Source organism: Calidris pugnax, unplaced genomic scaffold, assembly GCF_001431845.1.
Source record: "Calidris pugnax isolate Ruff unplaced genomic scaffold, ASM143184v1 scaffold103, whole genome shotgun sequence".
Taxonomy (NCBI): Eukaryota; Metazoa; Chordata; class Aves; order Charadriiformes; family Scolopacidae; genus Calidris; species Calidris pugnax.
The window spans coordinates 7,690,202-7,708,951 of NW_015090990.1; the positions used below are offsets into that span (position 1 = coordinate 7,690,202).

The window sequence follows — 18,750 nt, forward strand, 5'->3', positions numbered from 1 at the left end:
CTTCCTGCCTGGAGGAAATTAATCCAAAAAACGTGATAAAGCTGGCTAGTTTTGCCTGTGAAAACTTGAAAGAGTGTTGTAAGCCCTTGCATTGTGTTACGCCTGCTGGTGGAGCTAAAATTCTGTATCCGCTGGTTTTCTTCTTCCTTTGATGGGATCATTGAACCTTGCCTTTGTACTGTTGTGTTACAGAGCTAAACACTTACAAACAATGAATAAAATTAACATCTTCAGTTGGCTTTCCGTTGGAAACTTAGTTTTGTTTTTTGATAACTTGTAAATAGGAAAAAAAAAAGTAGCGGTTAAATGGAGTATCTTCCTTTATAGGCTGTTCAGAATTTTCTGTTTGTGATTGCTCTGAAAAGCCACTCTGGGTGTTATTTTAAAGCTACCAAATTAAATGGAGATAACTAAGGTTTTAGTGTCAAAATAATGTGTAGATATTAGTTACTAAACAAAGACATGTTCGTAAAGGATTGGTCACAAATCTTATTTAATAAGAAACTTGGCCATTTTCAAGACTGGATGAAAAATTGTGGTGGGGTAGTCATTTAGCTCACTGCACTTAATAGTTAAATATCACCTACCTGCTAACTGCTCTGCAGTCATTACTTTCTATTTTCAAGAGGGCTTGTGCTTATGAAGTACCAACTCTCACTCTTACACTTAAGACTTAAACGCTTTTGTTACATGTACTCAGAAATTAAAATGAGCAAAACAAGATGCGTACAGAAAAGGTGGGTTTGGGGTTGCCTTTGTATTCTTACAACTGCATTAATAAATTTACTTAAATTTTAAAATTAATTTGGAATTTATTTTTTAAAACCTTTCCTCAGCATGTGTTACAACTGGTATTAGAAATACGTGATTTTTCTTGTTATCTTTTATCCCACATTGTAAATTATTACATAACAAAAGAAAGCTAGAAGACACTAAAGTAAAGTGTGTAAATCCAAAAGATCTGTTGTCTTGGTACATTGTTAATTTCTTGTTTTGGAACTAAAAAATATTTTTGGTGAAATTTTGATATCTTGATAAGTAGTAGTAATTATTAGTATAGTTAATATTACTAAGAATTAGTAAAAATTACTGTATTTGCTGCAAAAAAAAATTACATAACAGAAAATGATGTAATTAAAGCTAGCGAAGAGGACAATCTAGAATAAGTTATAAGTTCTGTAAAGAGAATTTGAACATGTGACTTCTTTTAAACAACAGCTGAAGTTTGGGATAAGGAATTTGACCCTGTCATGGTAATACTTCGAACAGTTTACCGTAGAGATGTGCAGTCTGCAATGGACAGATACACAGCATTGTAAGTTGGATTATTTTTAGAAATGTAACATCATATTGTTGCTCATTGTATGATAAATTTTTTTTGTTTTCACTGACTGGTAATGCTAATTGTTATCAATGTTTTCAGGCTCCAGATTTGCCCTTGAGTAAATAGTTTATAAATTCAGGCACTATCAGGGTTTTGGTTAGCTTAGTCTGTTACTGTTCCATAAATGTTTAAAAGTACATCTGAAGTGCCACAGACAAACTAGTGAATATCATCATAGATAAAATACTTAACCAAAAGCTAATGTTTAATAATCAGTTACAAAATACTTAAAGAGAGCAGCCTTATCTATTTTTATTTATTTTACATTTAGGTACATGAAGCACAGTATTACAGTGTTCTGTGTTTTGAAATTATATTGAAGACAATGTGTTTTTTTCTTATGTATTCACCCATGACAGAAACCACGGGTGAATTAAATTCTGATTTAAATACAGGAGAAAACACTTGTGGCACTTGAGTCGTCATAAACATATATTGTAAGGGAATTTGAGCAAGCTAGTAGTCTGTTAAATAATTGCGTTGTCTACTGCACTGGATTCCAGTTCATTAGTAGAAATGTGGGTCCATGTTGAACATAACACTTCATTTTTAAGTTCTTAAGGATGATATCACTGGTACTGTCGGCTATAGCTAATTAAGTCTAGTGTTTCCTAGTGTTGCCTGTAATCCGTTCCTACGGATGTGAGATTTGTGTTGGATGCCTGACTAATGTGGATTTGTGTGAAGTGAAAAGCTTTCCATCTCTATGTGCCTCTTAGAATGAAAATGGAAGTCTTAAATCCATAGCTTAAATTCACAGCAGTAATTAAGAATTCATTTAACTTTATAAATAAAGGTCATTTAAATCAGTGGTAATCCATGGAAAAATAGGACTGGATTTGGTTTGTGTATACATTCGAATTTTTTTGAATGCTGTTTAAATGGCTTAGAAATACTCATGAATTCTGAAGTCAGTCTAAACAAAAAGAATGCAGGATAGTTACCTGTAACAGTGGCAGTTGTCTACATTATTGCAGTATTTAACATAAGTCTCATTTGTTTCAACAGTTTAAAGCAAAGTGGTAAATTCCCTGGGAACCCGTGGCCTCCTTACAAGAAGAGAACGCCACTGCATCCAAGTTACAAAGGTCTCATAAAGCTTTTACACTGTAAAACCCTGCACATCGTGCTGTTCACGCTTCTTTACAAGGTACAGCCATAATTCTTATTAAGTCCAGTATTTTTCTTCTACTTTTTTAGAACAGGAGTTCTTATATAAGAATTATAATTTTTTAAATAGGTTATTTACGGTATTTAGGTAAATAGGTATATAACGTATTTACCTAAATAGGTTATATAGGTTCACATTTATATAATATTTTTTATTTTTGTTTTATTTTCTAAGTCTAGTATGATGATATTTCTCTATCATTTTCATTATTTCATGAATAATTATTTCATACATACGTACACTAAGTCAGGTACCCAAGTGGATGAGCACTCCTAATGTAATTTTAGGAACACCATCTTAACCATCAGAGTTGCCATTTCAGTTGTTCGGTGATGGTTTTGGGGAGCACGGTGATTTCAGCATTACTAACATTACTCCCCAGATATGTTTTGCCTTCCCAGATAATGTTACATCACTTGTTTTTCAGGACTAACTGATGTCTTTAAATTGTGTTTGGTTTTGTCTTTGATTGTTGGCTGCCCTCTTTAAGAGAATTGCATCCCTTTTGAAGAGCACATTCATCAGAAAATGGGACTTTGCACACATGTACAAAGACAAATCCAAAGTGCTTTCAAAGCAGTGCTGCAGAGGCAGATGAGGGACTGTAAGAAGTGGTTTGATTGAGTAGCGCTTTCCTGGGCAGACTCTCCTTTTGTGCTCCTTTAAGTGCTCCCAGCTCCCCTAATGCTCTTGTTTTGTTACACTGTTAAAATTCTGTTGAATAGAAAATATCTGTTGTTAACTATAGTAATAACTGTGTGGTATTCACAAAGAGTCGTGCTTATTCCCATGGAGTTGTTTCAGCTGAATTCTTTCTGTAATGAAGTATCATGTAAGTTGTTGGTGTATCATTAAGGTGAAAGAAGACAAGACTTTACTGGAATTCATTCAATAGATTTCACCTTTATGACAGAAAAGAACTTTTTCCCAAAAGCTTCATATTGCTTACAAATTAATGATTTCAGTAGACTGTAGGTTTTGCTGTATAATTACTGCAATTTCAAAAATCTACTTTAAAAATATAAAATAAAAAAAAAATGACTATTTGACTACAGTATCTTCCTTCTCCATAACTTGTCTCATCCTATTATGGGCAAGACTGAATTTTGTGTGCAGAGACTATCAAATGAAGCTATACCTTTTAGAAGCCCAGTGGTACAACGTCTAATGGTTGGTCAAGGTTTTCCATTGTCAGACATCTAGCTCCTCATCTTGATAAATTTAACGAATGGCTGACATTTTTCATGCTGATTGCCTGTTCTTGCATGAGTTTCCAAGGCTGAAGTGAGAACAGAAAATGTCCCCTTTTCCCATGTTTTAAACATTCTTTTATCAAAATTCTGGATCTGAATTAAGCCAAACTGTAGATACTGCAAAGTTACACTGTGTGCGTGTTCAGTGGCTGGCTATTTGTTTGGCTAACTGCCCCAGTCAGGCATGCCACACCAGAGCTAACTAGAACTTTGCCTTGTTGCCCGGGGAATTCCATAATTTTGGCCAGAGCAGCTGCTGTGTGCAGCGTGTTTGACCCTGCTAAGCCCCCTCCAGCTGCAGCACCAGGGCTGCCTGACTCCTCCGGGGTGAAGAACGAGGCTGAAATGCAGTAGGATGTAGCGGAGACAGGGAAGGAGCATACCTGGGGAAAATACTAGACAGGAGACTTAGAGGAAGGCTGAGCAAAAGGAGAGCTTGGGATTATGTCAAAGATGAAATTGTATTTTGGCATGGAACAAAAATGGAGAATGTAGGGAGGGAATGCATCATCTTTTACTGTCTTGCTCATATATATATATTTTTTTTGGCCATTAAGAAGCTTCAAGGACTTAAATCTTGAGAATCTTATAATTTATGGGTTGCTGTTTTAGCTGGAATGTCAAATGAATTTCTACCAGATTTATGGTTGGTAGAAATTACATAGTGGTTTATTCCATGGGCTGCCTTAAATGATGATTTGTCTATTTGTGAGATTTTGCCAATTTATAACAGCTTTTATGTCTCTTGACTTCTGGGACTGGCTACAGAACAGTAAACTACATTTGGTGATTTGACTTTTCAGAAGCGTTGGTTAACATGACTTTTGATTCTGACTGGCACAACTGCACATAGTTTTCATATTAATGTAATACTGAGTGCCCTTTTTAATCAAATAATCTCTATAATCTCAGATTTGATTGTGTTTGATTAAATCAGCAGCTCAAATGTAATTTAGAAAAGCCATTGTAAAAATGATACTTGTTTTAAAAACTTCATCTCTCTGATGTTTGTAATGGGTGTCTTTACTTAAAAAATTTGGCCCCTTCAAAACCAAGGTGTATTTAAAACTTTACTAGGCTACACTCTAAAAATATTAATTTCAGAGAATCACAGAATCTTAGTGGTTGGAAGGGACCTCCGAGATCGAGTCCAACCACATTAAAAACAAACAAACAAACAAAAAAACCCCACACACAACAAACCCAAAACCACCACCCACCAACTAAACCCCACACACAACACCCCACCACAAACCAATAATCTTGGGCACTAGGGCATGCCCTGAAATTTCTATAATTTCTATAGTAGCATGTCTGCAATGAAATTCTAAACATCTTTTCTCATCTACATTTTGGTAACTTGCAGATTCTTGCCATTTTCTTTCATTTAAATGAGAACATTCTCAGGAGGAAAGTTGTCCTGGTTTTTAGTTTCAGCAGCACTGGTCCTTCCTCTCAGTGCACTGAAAGCTGTGTTAGAAGAAAAACATGGGCGTTTATTAATTTAAAAATAAGGTTATTTATTATTTGTAATTTAAAAAGATTATGTGAAGATGGTTGTGAACTAAATTCATGTTAACCCTTCTGGCATTCCCAGTTATCCAGGCATTGCTTATAGGTCTAGGACCTCATGAAACCTTACAGGGACTGATGATGAGAAAAAGGGAGGGAAGGCTGCGTGCAGATCTTTGCTTGTAGCTGGCAGCAGTGGTGTCTGTGCAGCTTTATCTGATGCTTTTGTTTTAAAGTAAATGGCAGCTTAAACTAGAAACAATTTTAAGGTACGAGTGAGTTTGACTGGAAAGAAACATCAAATTTTTCTTTTGTGGTGATGCTCTAAAGTTAGTTGTTTCTAAACATCAAAATAGTTTTTAATCATATTTAAAAATTTAAAATTTAAATAAAAACTGAAGGGTCCAAGTGTATTATCCAGAACACTGTTTTTGAACATTTAATAGGCTTGAGTAGAATAATGATTTCCTGTCTTTTTAATACAACATTTTTATTGATCCATCATATCCAAAATTACACGTCTTATTTTGTAGTAGTGTTCCATTACTGTTATTGGAGTCTATATTAATGTTATTACTCTTACTATTCTTGGCCTACTTGGAACATTTTTTTTTTTAATCCAATAGTATAATCAATAATCAGGTATTTTGTTGGAGCATTCAGTCGTAACAAGAGTGAAGTTTAAAATATCTTACTAGTGTTTCAGGGTAGAAAACTATTACATTATTAATTACAGGAACTATTAAATTCCTATAATGTAAATGGAATAGGCAATTCACTACTCTTGAAAATAGTTCTTCCTAACTGTATTTTTATGCATATGATAGGATTTTGAAAGTGTTAATGTGCAACAAAAATAAAACTATTTTACATGCTAAAACTCATGCTTAGTGTCTACCAAAAATACATTAGGGTAGCAAGTCTTGTTATGGTGCTCTGCCTGTCTAGACTTCTTTTTTTTATATTTTTTAAATTTTTTTTTTAAACTGATACTTGCATCTCATGATACATCTCTTGCAAGCACAGTGATTAATTTAGGAAACAAAAAAAAACAGGCAAAAATCACATATGCATCTCAAAGATCATCTACCTTTCCTAGTGTGGTGAACCTGGAAGGTCATGCTCAGAGATAAAATTTGTAGGTAGTATCTTGATCTTCATATGAGATGGCTCCTGGCTACTTTCTTTACCTTCCAGTTTAGGTTAGAGATATCTATTGGGATTTTGGCCGTTTTTAGTTTTTGTAATAGGCATTGTGACAGTATCAAAGGTACAACCTTCTAAGCTATCTGTTCTTCTGCCTAGATATTAATGGATCATCAGAATTTATCAGAACATGTGCTTTGCATGGTTTTGTACTTGATTGAGCTGGGGTTGGAAAATTCTCCAGAACAAGAATCAGAGGAAGAGGTAAGAATAAATCCAGTCTTTTTCATGAAAGTACAAAAGTATTGTCTAATGATTCAATATTATTTAAAAATGTTTATTAAAATTATATTTACCATAGGAATGAGACTAAAACATCTATCTATTTACTTAAGCAGGGATCAACTAAACAAAAAAAAAAAGGAAATTGCATACTGTTGCAAAGAGGAATATGATATCTTGGTATTTTTTTCAATAGTTTCTGTATATATAACCTGACAACACAGTGCTTAGATCTTTACCAGTCTGTAAATTAGTACTTGACATTGGGTGCAAAAAAATTTTAAATTATTGAGTCTAAAAGTCACTTAAATTCCTAGATTTTCAACTGAAACCTTTATCACTGAGCATTTTATTGCTAAAGCATTCTATCTTTTAAAGTATGTGAATTAGCCAAAACTATTAGTTATGCTTTTGATGAGAATTTGAATGTTAAAAGGGCCATTATTTTCATGATTCCACATCCCCTTATGGTATGTGCCTTTCATAATTTTTCCTACTGTTCAGCATTGCTTATATGACTAAGGGTCTGCCATGGTTTTGTTTTGTTTTTTTCCCAGAGATTTACTTCTGTATAGTTTGGATTTTTATGTATTAATCTTAGTTCGTGCAACTTTGGATTACTTGAAGTAGTTCCTTGTACTTCTGCTAGACAGTATGTATTTGATTATATAGAAATCAAATGTATGGATTTATGTATCTATCAGACGTGTTATCCTCATGGTAGGCATTGTTGTATCATAATTTGAAGAGGTATATCAGCTTTAGTGAGGTACATACCATTCAACACATTGTTTCTGTCTCATGGAGAGACCATGGCCTCTCTAATACAGTTGTAAAATCAACACAAATTATTGTAACATATAAAACAAAGTATACTAATTTTTTGTTATTATTTTAGGAATCTGCAGGTGGACAAGAGCGTTGCCATGATAGTTGGTTTCCAGGAAGTAACTTGGTTTCTAACATGCGTCACTTCATTAACTATGTCCGAGTAAGAGTACCAGAAACTGCTCCAGAGGTGAAGAGGGAACCACCTGCAAGTACGAGTTCTGATGGTTTAGCTTCATCACAAGTAAGTATATACAAATACTGCTGCTTTTCCTAGATTAGTTTAAGTTATTGCCTGGTTTGCCTTTCTTTGTTAGGATTTTTTTTTTAAACTATTTTTATTAATTTCTTAGGATACTTCTTTTTTTTCCTCCAGTAATCTTAGGAAAGATAACAGAAATAAAAGTTATTTCAAATGGTATCTCCATCCAAATGATGTATTAAATGACTTTTTTTTGTCCTCAATCTACCAGAGTTCAAGGCGGAAGAGCCTCCAGAGAGAGGTAGATCTGTGTGCAGTTTGTTCTCCTAAGCAATTAACTAGCAACATGGCTTTAATTGTGCTCACCTTAACATTCAGTGAAATCCTCTAATTTTCCTGAATTTTCTTTTAATTTGTATTGCAAAGACTCATGCTTTTTTCATATTCTTGACTGTAATCTTAAGTAGTAGACTTTTAAGTGAAGAAATGCCTTACATTTTTAATACGTATTTTGAAATAAAAGCTTTCTATCAAATACAAAATGTCATTGATAGCTTACTGCTTGAGCTTTTTGTTTAGGCCTGGTTTGTCTTGCCAAGGTATTACTAACATTTAATAACGTAGAGTAGGCCTAGCTTTCTTGAATCTAGGTAGGTTTAACCTTATATTGAAAATGTATTTGAAATTATTAATGGCAAGTTTATTTGCATTTTTTGTGAAAACAGAATGAATATGTAAATGGTTGGATCCTGAAAGATTTATAGCAGGTAGATAATATAATCTCTGCATCAGGATTGCTTTTGTATACAGCACTTCAGATTATTGTATGCCAGATGTAGTGAAATACAGTTGATATTTTGCATGTTAATGTTAGAAAAACACATCAAAATTTAAGGTAGGTAGATGAAATAGTTCAAAACATAAGGTAGGTGAGATGATTGTCAGAATCCCTTTTATATTTGATCTCTGAAGTATTTGATATCTCTTGGTTGCCCATCCTTCTGAGAAGGAGAGGGTAAGAATTTCTGAACTGAATTTCATGTTCAAAATATTCAGGAAATGTCTCTCTGCTATGGAATCGGTATATGTGAGTTGTTTCCATGTATCTTTAGTTTGGGACAGAAATCAAGGGTAGCATAGAATAGAAACATCTGAGTGGGCTGTGTCATTAATGTAGTAACTGCACTCCTGTGCTCACGTCCTGAAGCTCTGCTTGCAAATATGGGTATGTGGCTTCTGGATCTCCACGCAAAATGGACAATGCCCATGGGATGTGTGGGCTCACCTGTGTTGTGAGATTGAGTTACACTGTACAGCAGTACTCAATAGACTGTAATAAAGACATTTAAATGACAAAAAGGTACTGAAATTATGAACAGTCCAGAAAAAGTAAGGAAATATTACTTCGGGAACAGAATTTTGACTAGAGCAGCACAAGCATTGGTTGTTTTGATGTGGGTGATATTTTCATTTTGTACTTGGCTTCTTATGCAGCTGTGTATAACAGGTTTATATGAAAATATGATACACAGGGTTAAGTATTTTGCTATACCAAATTTCAATACGTGTTGGAAGTGAAGAGGCAACTTCAAATATTTCATGGTTTTCCTCCTAGTTTAAAATACTTTCTATACTTTTATAAATATATGGTTTTTTATAGCTGTGTTTTTTTAAGTTAAACATTGTATTTTTTTTTCCCAAGAACTCGGGGACAGCTCAAGTGTTCAGCTTGGTGGCAGAACGTAGGAAGAAATTTCAGGAGATCATCAATCGGAACACCAGTGAGGCAAATCAAGTGGTTCGGCCCAAAACGTCAATGAAATGGTCAGCACCTGGTGCAACTCCACAGCTAACCACAGCCATTCTAGAAGTCAAGGAAAGTATACTGTCCTTGCTGATTAAACTGCATCACAAACTCTCAGGAAAACAAAACTCTTACTATCCTCCATGGTTGGATGATGTGGATGTTTTAATCCACCCAGAAATTCCAAGATACTCTCATGGTGATGGAATGACAGCTGTAGAAAGAATTTTATTGAAAGCTGCCGTACAGAGCAGATTAAATAAACGCATAATTGAAGAGATATGCAGAAAGGTGACACCACCTGTCCCGCCAAAAAAGATCAGTTCTGCAGAGAAGAAAACTTTGGATAAAGAAGAAAGGTAACTTTAATAACAAAGTAAAGGGGTGGTGAAAAGGCAGTGTGTGTTGTGCATCTATTGATTGATCTGTGTGTAAGTCTTTGCGTGGATTACTTATTCAAAGAATAGGTCTACAGCTCTGTTCTTTATCCATTCTGTATATATGTGATTTACATTGGTACTGAAAAAAACCCTGCATCTTGCTAATTTATATATTTAAATTAGAAAACTTTCATAGTAATTGTGATATACACTTTCATCCTTCATGTTGCCAAGTATTACACTCATATATACAAAGGTGCAGAATTAAGGTTGTATTAACTTTTAAGGCTTAACTGTGCAACCTCAGGATGAGTTATACTTTTTTTTTGGTTTGTATTGTCCATTCACATGCACACATCACACCATGATTATTTTTGTTTGGTTACTATATGTGGGTTAGTAATGCTGCCTTTTTTACGTTCAATTTTAAAATTCTGGGTTTAATTTTTTATAGCTTTTAATTTTTTAAAAGGTATATTCATATTTTCTTATAACATGGCCTGAAAACCTGCCTGCCAGATGTCTGTCTTGGGCTCTTTTTTTGGGAGAAAGCTCAGACAGTTTTGAGATTGAGGTTGGGGCATAATGAGTCCTGAGAGTCCCCAGACTACCAGCACTAGTGAAACCCAATGCAGAGAGCCTGCTGCTCTTCTGCTTTCATCAACTGCTCTGTTGGCATGCGAGTCCTATGGAGGAATCTTCCAGAGCTGAGAAATAGAGGTGAAAACAGACTGGCAGGGGCACAAAGAGTTGAGGACAGGATCTGGAAGGAGAAGCCTTGAGGTTGATGTACTAGTGAGCAAAGGGAAGATGCCAGGTGATGTAAATAGGTGATGTGGAAAAACAAGCTGGCAATTTGGGGATGTTGGGGAAGAACTGGATTGTCAGGACGGAAATACTCGGTGAAGAGTAGCACATGAAAGAACCAATTTTTAGTGAAAATCTCAGTAGGGGAGTACAGGGTCTTGGGAGCTGATAGAAGAACATGGAATAGGAATGCAAATGCCAGGAGGGCATGAGTGAGACAGAGGTTGGCATTTGGGAGATGTAATAGAGCCAGCCAGAAAGATGAGTTGTCTGGAGTGGGACAGTGGGAAGAGATTGGTAACTGCAAAAGACTGAAACATGGCATTTGAAGGGAGGGAACGGTGGATGGGGTTAGAAGGTTGGGGCATAGAGAGTGGGGTGGTCAGGTCAGAGAACTTACCACATTCACTGAAGTAGAGGCAGGGCACAGGCTGGAATGGACAAAAATACTCTTGAGTGCTTGTCCATGTGTTATTTTGATGTATTTATGGTTTATGTAACCAGGGTTTTTTATTATGGTTGTGGATATTTGGGTAAAAACATGCAACTATCTGAATCAGATGGATTACCTTTATTTATCTTACAGTTTTAATGTATTTGAAAAGAATTTTTTTACTAAATTCTCTCTGATATGTCTCAGACCTACACTGTACTAGAAAATTAAACATAAAAAAATACAAGTAGATTTAATACTTTGTTTATGTTACATAGTTTACAAAGTAAAATTAATTTTTTATTACGAGCAGTCAGTTAATGGTTTGATTTTCAACATCTCTTGTAATAGCTCAGTAAATGAGGGAAACAGTCAAGAGTTAGCATGTAAAATGGTCTTTCAGAAAATGACAGAGTGATTGAGTGCTTTAAATAAAACAGAGCTACAGCTTGGACACCTACTTTTTATTTTGGTACTTAGTGCTAGATTTATGTACAGGAGAAGCATGAGAATCAATAAATCAAGTAACTTTTCACATAGAAAAGGGTAAAGTCATTCCTTTCCCCCTACAAAGAATGTGATATTTTCAAGGATCTATTGTGGGCACTATAAGTTTTCAGTTAAAACTGAAACATAATAATGAAAACAAATGTTTCCGGTTCTTAGTTGTTCTGAGTGACTGTTTTCTTGTCCTCAAATCCATTGAGGACCCATGAGGTTTATTAATGAACAATGTGATGACTGAAATGACTAATCTTATAGACTGATAGGGCTCATATGTTCAGGCTGCAATTTTTACTTTCTTTTTTGATTGTTTTGTTTTTCTTTCTTCCCCCAGTTCAGCTTTGTATTAGTGAAGATCAAGCAGACTGTGAGCGTTTAGTGATCCCCCTTTTTGGTTACTTTGGTTACATACAATGACAAACTTGGCATCACTTAGGCAATGGGTTGTTGCCATAGAAACTGAAATACAGAGCTAGAAGAGAGCTTGAGCTGCTTGCAGTATTTTTTCAATTGCAGTGTCATACTCCCATGGGCCATCATGGAAAATTACTGAGCTGTACTGAATCTGTCAGAGTTTGTTTATGTCTTCTTATTAAAGGCCTCTATTTACAGTCACTCTGCTTTTAGTCAAGGCGTATACTGAGAAATTCACAGGCAGAAATAAATAAAAACAGGTTTAATGAATGTCCTGGTATGATCCTCAGAATAATGAATCTTAGGATTGTTGTAAATAGAAATTATTTAGAGAAATGGTGGCTGTGCAATGCGACAGATAAACGTGCAGAGATACTTGGGGTTTTAAGATGCCTTTAAGAAAACAAGTTAGAAGCATTGACTTACAAACAGATCACCTCAGGATAGCAGGTTACAGTAGATTAGCTGCTTTGGGCCTGTGCCAGGACAGCGATCATCAGACAGTGCTGGAGACTAAAGAGCAACCCATCAGCATATCAGATGCCAAGGGATGTTTTTAAGTCCCTTGTTAGTTATCTGAATCATCTCTGAGTGGAGGAAAAAATTCATTGTAAATGCTGGTGCACAGAGTTTGTAGCTCGGGTGGAGCTTCCCTGTCTGCACTGGGGAGGTGCTGCTGCAAGCCCTCATCCTTGGGGCACCTGCCATGCCACCAGCAGCTGTGGTGCGAGTTTTACTTGGTTTTCCTACTTGAACTCTCCCATTTCCTCTATTTGTAAACTCTTGTCTAAGTAAAGATCCTTCCTTGGTACCTCAGGAAGAAGAAAATCAATGTTTTTCTTGATATTTTTACATCCATCAGTATTCCTCTACCCATTGCAGTATATATATAAAAGGAGATATAGAGTAGCTGGTCAAATAGCCTTCTACATCACTAATACAGTTTAAATAGAAGGATAGACAAGAATGAGTTTCTAATGTCTTCCATTTGTAAATCCAGAGTGGTGTTACATTAAGAGGAAAAAGTTAGTGCAGTCAGCTTGGCTCCAGGGAGATAAAGGCCTTCAGTCTGGAAGCAACCCCCAGCTTCTTTAAGTCTAGGTATAAAAGCTCTGGGTGACCAGTATCTAGGGTGGAGGTGGGGGAGAAGGAACCAGTATGAGGAGCCTTAGCTGCAAAATAAATTATTCATAATTGTTTGCCTTGGCATCAAGCTTGATATCAAAAGTGCGTGAGGTAGGCTTATTATTTTTATTATTAACTTGTAAGCATTGGTTGCTCACAAGAGTACTTGCTTTTGTACAATGGTTGACTTCTCACTCTGTTAATGTCTCCTTACGTACCAGAAAAATAACTTTAAAGAATAAGATCTCAGGTTCTTTTTCTTATGATGCCATGTCCTAATCTGTTAAAGTATCCTTTGGTTTTCTGAAGGGCTATTTAGGACAGGAATTTATTTCTTTATTTCAGAATCAAAAGAAAATAACTCATTTATTAAAAAACTCTCTACTTCTAAAGTGAGCAATTAATTTTTTAGGCTTGAAAGTTAATCCTTTATTTAGAGAAAACTTGAATTTTGAATTATATTGTTGAAAGTAGTGACTGTAATGAGACTATAATTTTTCCTCCATTAGATGTGCTCTTTTTTTTTTTCTCCCCCTTTCACTCAGACGACAGAAGGCCAGAGAAAGGCAGCAGAAATTGTTGGCTGAATTCGCCTCAAGGCAGAAAAGCTTCATGGAAACTGCCATGGATGTTGGTAAGTTTTTGTGTGAGTGACTGTTTGCTTTTTTTAATTATTTTTAAAATTTTATTTCCATGTTAGTATTAAGGTTTTTACTCAAATAGCTTAAAAAAAGAACAAACCTCAAACAAAAACCCCACAGATTCTATTACTGTATCCACTTGTTCACCAAGTACTTCTTAAGAGGCTTATGGTTGTGTTTTTCTAGGACAGATAATACTGAATACATAATTGCTTAAGAGTAGATTAAATTATCTTGAAAATATTTAAAACAGAACACATTATCAGTAGGAGAATTTTATTCTTATTTTTCTTAATATGAAGTGAATGAAATGATTAAATGTGTGTAATGTGTTTTAAAGTATTTACATTTTAATATAAAATGTCCTAAAGTTATTTGTTTTTTAAAGATTGCAGTTTCTTTAATCTATAGTAATAAAATCTAGGATTATTTCTTTATAGAGCTTCAAATTTTGATAAGGTAAAATTTTTGCATTTTAAATTTATGTATAGAATTAAAGAGAACATAACTTTTTGGTCATCTCAGTTGCTAAAACTGATAACATTGTATTCTATTTCAAGTACAGGCTTTACAGCAGAATCAGCTTTTTTTCTTGTGGATAAGTTCTTTCAGGTTCTGCTGTGTATAAGCACATAATCTTGATTAGTTTGCTTGTGTTTAACTGAGGAATGGAAAATATTTTCATCATTTGGATTACTTCATTGAAAATTAGCACTTTTGAAAGATAAGACAAAGCAGGAAACTTTTTTCTTTTTTTTCCCCTCTTTCAGTCAAATATCATCTGCTAGTAGTTTTGATTTGAGTTTAAGCACTGGTTAGAAATATTTTGACAACTGTTTTTGCTGAAAAAGTCTGTTTTTTGAAATTGCTAAATTCCCTTCATAGGTTGCTGAAAAGATTTATTCCTTCATACTTACGAAGGTCTTGGATACAGCAATCATTTGAATTCATTTAGCAAATTAAAGACTATATATGGCATTATGTTTGGAGAGTGTGCAATACAACACAAAATTCACAGATGAAAATGAGTTTAAGTCATGCTTACTGAGTGGGTAGCTTGTTTGTTAAGTCAGGAAGAGGAAACAAGCAGTTCTACTTGTTAAAAATGTAATTTGTAATGAAAGTTCACTGCATTTGTATCATAGCCCAGTATTAACCAGCTTTTATGTTCTGATGGCATTAAAATTGCTCGCAGAAAGGAAGTATGTCTTCTGTTACAGTATGTAGAATTTATTTAAAAACCTAGATTTTGTTTGCCCAAAAATTGTTTGCAAGGAATATTTTCTTCACTTTGCTCCAATTTTATTTTATTTTTTTAAATTGAAGTCATTTGCTCAGCTATGACTGCAGTCTCTATATTTTACAGCAAATTATTGAAAAAGTTGCAAAAACTATTGTTACTCTAGTTTTAAAACACAAGACATGGGAAGAATTCCGAAACTAGTCTTTCTGGAGAGATTAAATTTAAAACTACTACTATAAATATATTCTAGTCTTACCCTGTAATAATACTATTTAATAAGTCTTATTTATTCAGGAATTGTATCGTAGCTACATTTGAAAAGCAAAAAAATCCTTTAATGCTAAAATCAGCCAGTTAAAATTTGTTCCCTTCTCAGACATTCAAACTCTGTTACTTGTTACTTTTATTATAGGTTGAAATTCAGCAGTTAGTTTATGTCATAATTTTGATTGATTGTTGTAACAGTAATAACACTCTCAGAACACAGGGATGGTAAGGCCTCAGCTCCCTGGCTTTGTCACTGATTCAGACGGTGTGATTTGGGCAAATCATCATCATCATCAATTTTTAAAACTTCTCTATGTATGACCAGGTAAAATATGACAACTGGTGTAATTGTGAGTGTAGCACTTCCAAAATTTCATGATAGCTTTCACAGAATCATAGAATGGTTTGGGTTGGAAAGGACATTAAAGATCATCTTGTTCCAACCCCCCTGCCATGAGCCACTCCCACTAGACCAGGTTGCTCAAAGCCCCATCCAGCCTGGCCTTGAACACTTCCAGGAGGGATGGGGCGTCTACCACCTCTCTGGGCAACCTGTGCCAGTGTCTCACCACCCTCAGCATAAAAAATTGGGATACTGCTATGAAACATGGCAACTGGAATTCACAAAATCATCTGAGAATCTGAAAGTAAAGGTTGGCATTTTCTTGCATATAATCACTGTAGAAAAAAACCTGACTATTTAGCCCTTTCCATTTGTGCCCCCTGTTACTTTCTATTTATATTCTGTGACATCTGCAGAAATGCATTGCTGTTCAAGCCTGCCTGGAAGTAATTAAGTGAAATTTAGAAACAGTTATGTTAATGAACTAGGATGGAGCAGAATCCAGTCTTTAGCTATTTGACTGCAGGTCAAGTGTAAAAAATAGAAAAATAAGCCAAGAAACAACATTCTAAGACAGCAGCCAGAGCTTTTGAAATACCTCAGGAGAATGAGTCAAAAATATGTTGTCACGTAGTCACATACAGGGTCAGCTCCATAGGCCTTCTAGTCTTCTAGTAATAGCTGCTTCTTCATCTTTGTTTTGAGAGCACTTCCCACAGTGTGAGGCTACAGTTTATCTGGCAGGATATGGAACCCTGTGCAAGAGATTTTTGAAACGTCACTGCCTTTCAGGCTGGACTTGATAAGAACAAAAATAAATCCTCCTGTTCCAGGTTAATAGTAGTCTTCAACAAATTACAGTGAAATTTCTACAGGTTTGTCTATCTAAGTTTTATAAACATGAAATAATATGACCCATTTGAGGCAAACTGCTGAACTAATTAATCAAAAGTATCTCAGAAAAAATTTGCAAATTGGTTTATTTGTGAATTATAAATATTAAGGTATCTTGCATTCCTTCAATAGTTTTGCTGACTCTGAACTGCCCAGTATGATTTTTTTTTTTTTTAATGCCTTGTGAAAAGTATGCAGTATTATTTTTGTGTTTATTTCTGGTGTTGTGAGTCTCAGTAGGATGTCATTTTGTCCTTCAAGTGAATGTTCCTTAGCTAGAGTTAAAAAGAAGTGCAGAGTTTTAATGCAAGGTGACATACATTTCCTAACGCTTGATCTTCTGAACCCAGATAGAAAAATAAATTAGGTACTGATCTCTTGAGAATATATATGCTGGGTCAGGGCAAAGAACATTAGCATGCTAATGGTTGCTTTGATGCTGAGGGGCCACTTTGACACACAATGTATACAGCAGGAAAAATGTTGACTACAGTCAACAGATTGTAAACTATATTTACTGTGTTTACAGAGCCCTTTTGGATCTGGGGTTTTGCTGGGTAGGGGAAAGAAGGGGACTGAATCTGTAACCCTGAAGACTACAAATGGAGTAAAATTTAGGCAGCAGTGGATTCTGTGATAAAAATGTGCTAAACTTTAGCAGGCTGATCAGTATTTGCTATGAGGTAGGAAATGCTAGGATTTTGTAACTTTGGGTCTCTCGCTTCTATTGGTACAAACCAAACAAAGATACCTAAACATTTTAAAAAACCCATGGGAATGATAGTTTGGCACTGTGCTAGGTTTCTGTCACAGTTTGTGTTTTCATTCTCCGTCAGTGTTTTTATCTTTGTTTTTAATGAGGTTCGTATTTATCCAGGTTACTGAAATAATTCACAAGTATTAAGTCCCAGAACTCGCTGTAAAGGGGTGGCATGTGTTACAACATGAGACAAACCTCATGTGACAAACTTGGTGAATTGATGCCAGTACCACGTGTCTTACCTTGTATTTCCCATTTGCTCCTCCTTCACACAAGCTGACATCATCAGGACAAGTCTCTGTGAAATCAATTAGGTAAAATCTTTGGAGATTCAGAATTTTAAACTTAGCATTTGTATTCCAAAGAAAGCTTGACATAAAATACAGTTGCTATCTTGTCTGACTGCTGCCTGGCTAGTAAAGCCATGCTTCAGCCTAACAACTGAAGCCTCCTTGGTCTCCTGTTGTCACTGCCTATTTTCTGAATCTGCAGTGAAGTGACGAGATGTCTTCTTTTGGGTGGTTTTCACACAAAATAAAACTGCAGGCTCCCACAAAACCTGTTTTTAAGATGGAGGAGTGATATGCCTCAAGATTTGTATCTTAGCAAATGGCTGGATTTCTTTGGCACTCAATAAGGCAACGTTGTTCTGGGACATAACGTGCTAGTGCTGTTTACGTGGAAATATCTTCCTAGTGTTGGAAAAAAAATGTTGGAGGTTTGTGCACCAGTGGAACCAAAATAAGGTGAAGAATAATCTAAATCTCCTTTACTTGCAACAGATGTGGCTTCATTCATGTGATGGATCTTGGTGGTGATTTGGGTGGGATTTTTAGCAAGAATAGAAGGAATTTTGTGTTATATTACAATCAACATTTAACTATGAAGATTTTTCATTTAACAATTTTTATTTAGCTGTCATTTTAATAATTGCGTTCTAGGAGCTAGGAAATGTTAGCTCATGCTTTAAAAATAGGAAAGAACCTGTATTTTCTAAATCAAATTAATAAAATAGCATTGCAACTCCAGTCATTTTAAAGAAATACTTCACAAGTTGCCATGGAAAACACACAGCAATTCTGTACTTCGGTTTATATGAAATGGAGAAAAAAGGGGGAGGGCGGGGGGAAGACCAAATGAAAAAAGATGTGAAGCTACAAGTTTCTGGACATCTTAAGCTTCCATATTGCAGTACAATGCAGTTTAGTTTTATTTTTCTTGATGTGAAATAGGAAATATATAATGGAAAGTGAAATAGAATGGAGACATGCCAGTTACTTTGTATTCAGAAGTATCAGTGCATTAATTTAATATTTTAGAATGAGGTTTGCAGTAAAGAGGCTGTTTCATTTTCAAC

General features: G+C 35.1%; 1 protein-coding gene across 6 annotated transcripts in view; it reads left to right on the top strand.

The window, feature by feature from the left end:
- Nucleotides 1-18,750, top strand: part of UBR3 (ubiquitin protein ligase E3 component n-recognin 3 (putative)) — a 99,680-nt gene that overhangs the window by 30,362 nt on the left and 50,568 nt on the right. For 4 of the 6 annotated variants that reach the window (XM_014954167.1, XM_014954168.1, XM_014954170.1 and 1 more), the window contains 7 exons: nucleotides 1,219-1,315; nucleotides 2,393-2,534; nucleotides 6,626-6,730; nucleotides 7,647-7,820; nucleotides 8,050-8,079; nucleotides 9,481-9,941; nucleotides 13,791-13,879. In XM_014954167.1, the coding sequence (XP_014809653.1) occupies nucleotides 1,219-1,315; nucleotides 2,393-2,534; nucleotides 6,626-6,730; nucleotides 7,647-7,820; nucleotides 8,050-8,079; nucleotides 9,481-9,941; nucleotides 13,791-13,879 (1,098 nt within the window). The remainder of the gene's footprint in view (nucleotides 1-1,218; nucleotides 1,316-2,392; nucleotides 2,535-6,625; nucleotides 6,731-7,646; nucleotides 7,821-8,049; nucleotides 8,080-9,480; nucleotides 9,942-13,790; nucleotides 13,880-18,750) is intronic. The other 2 variants (XM_014954169.1, XM_014954171.1) reach the window with 1 other exon arrangement.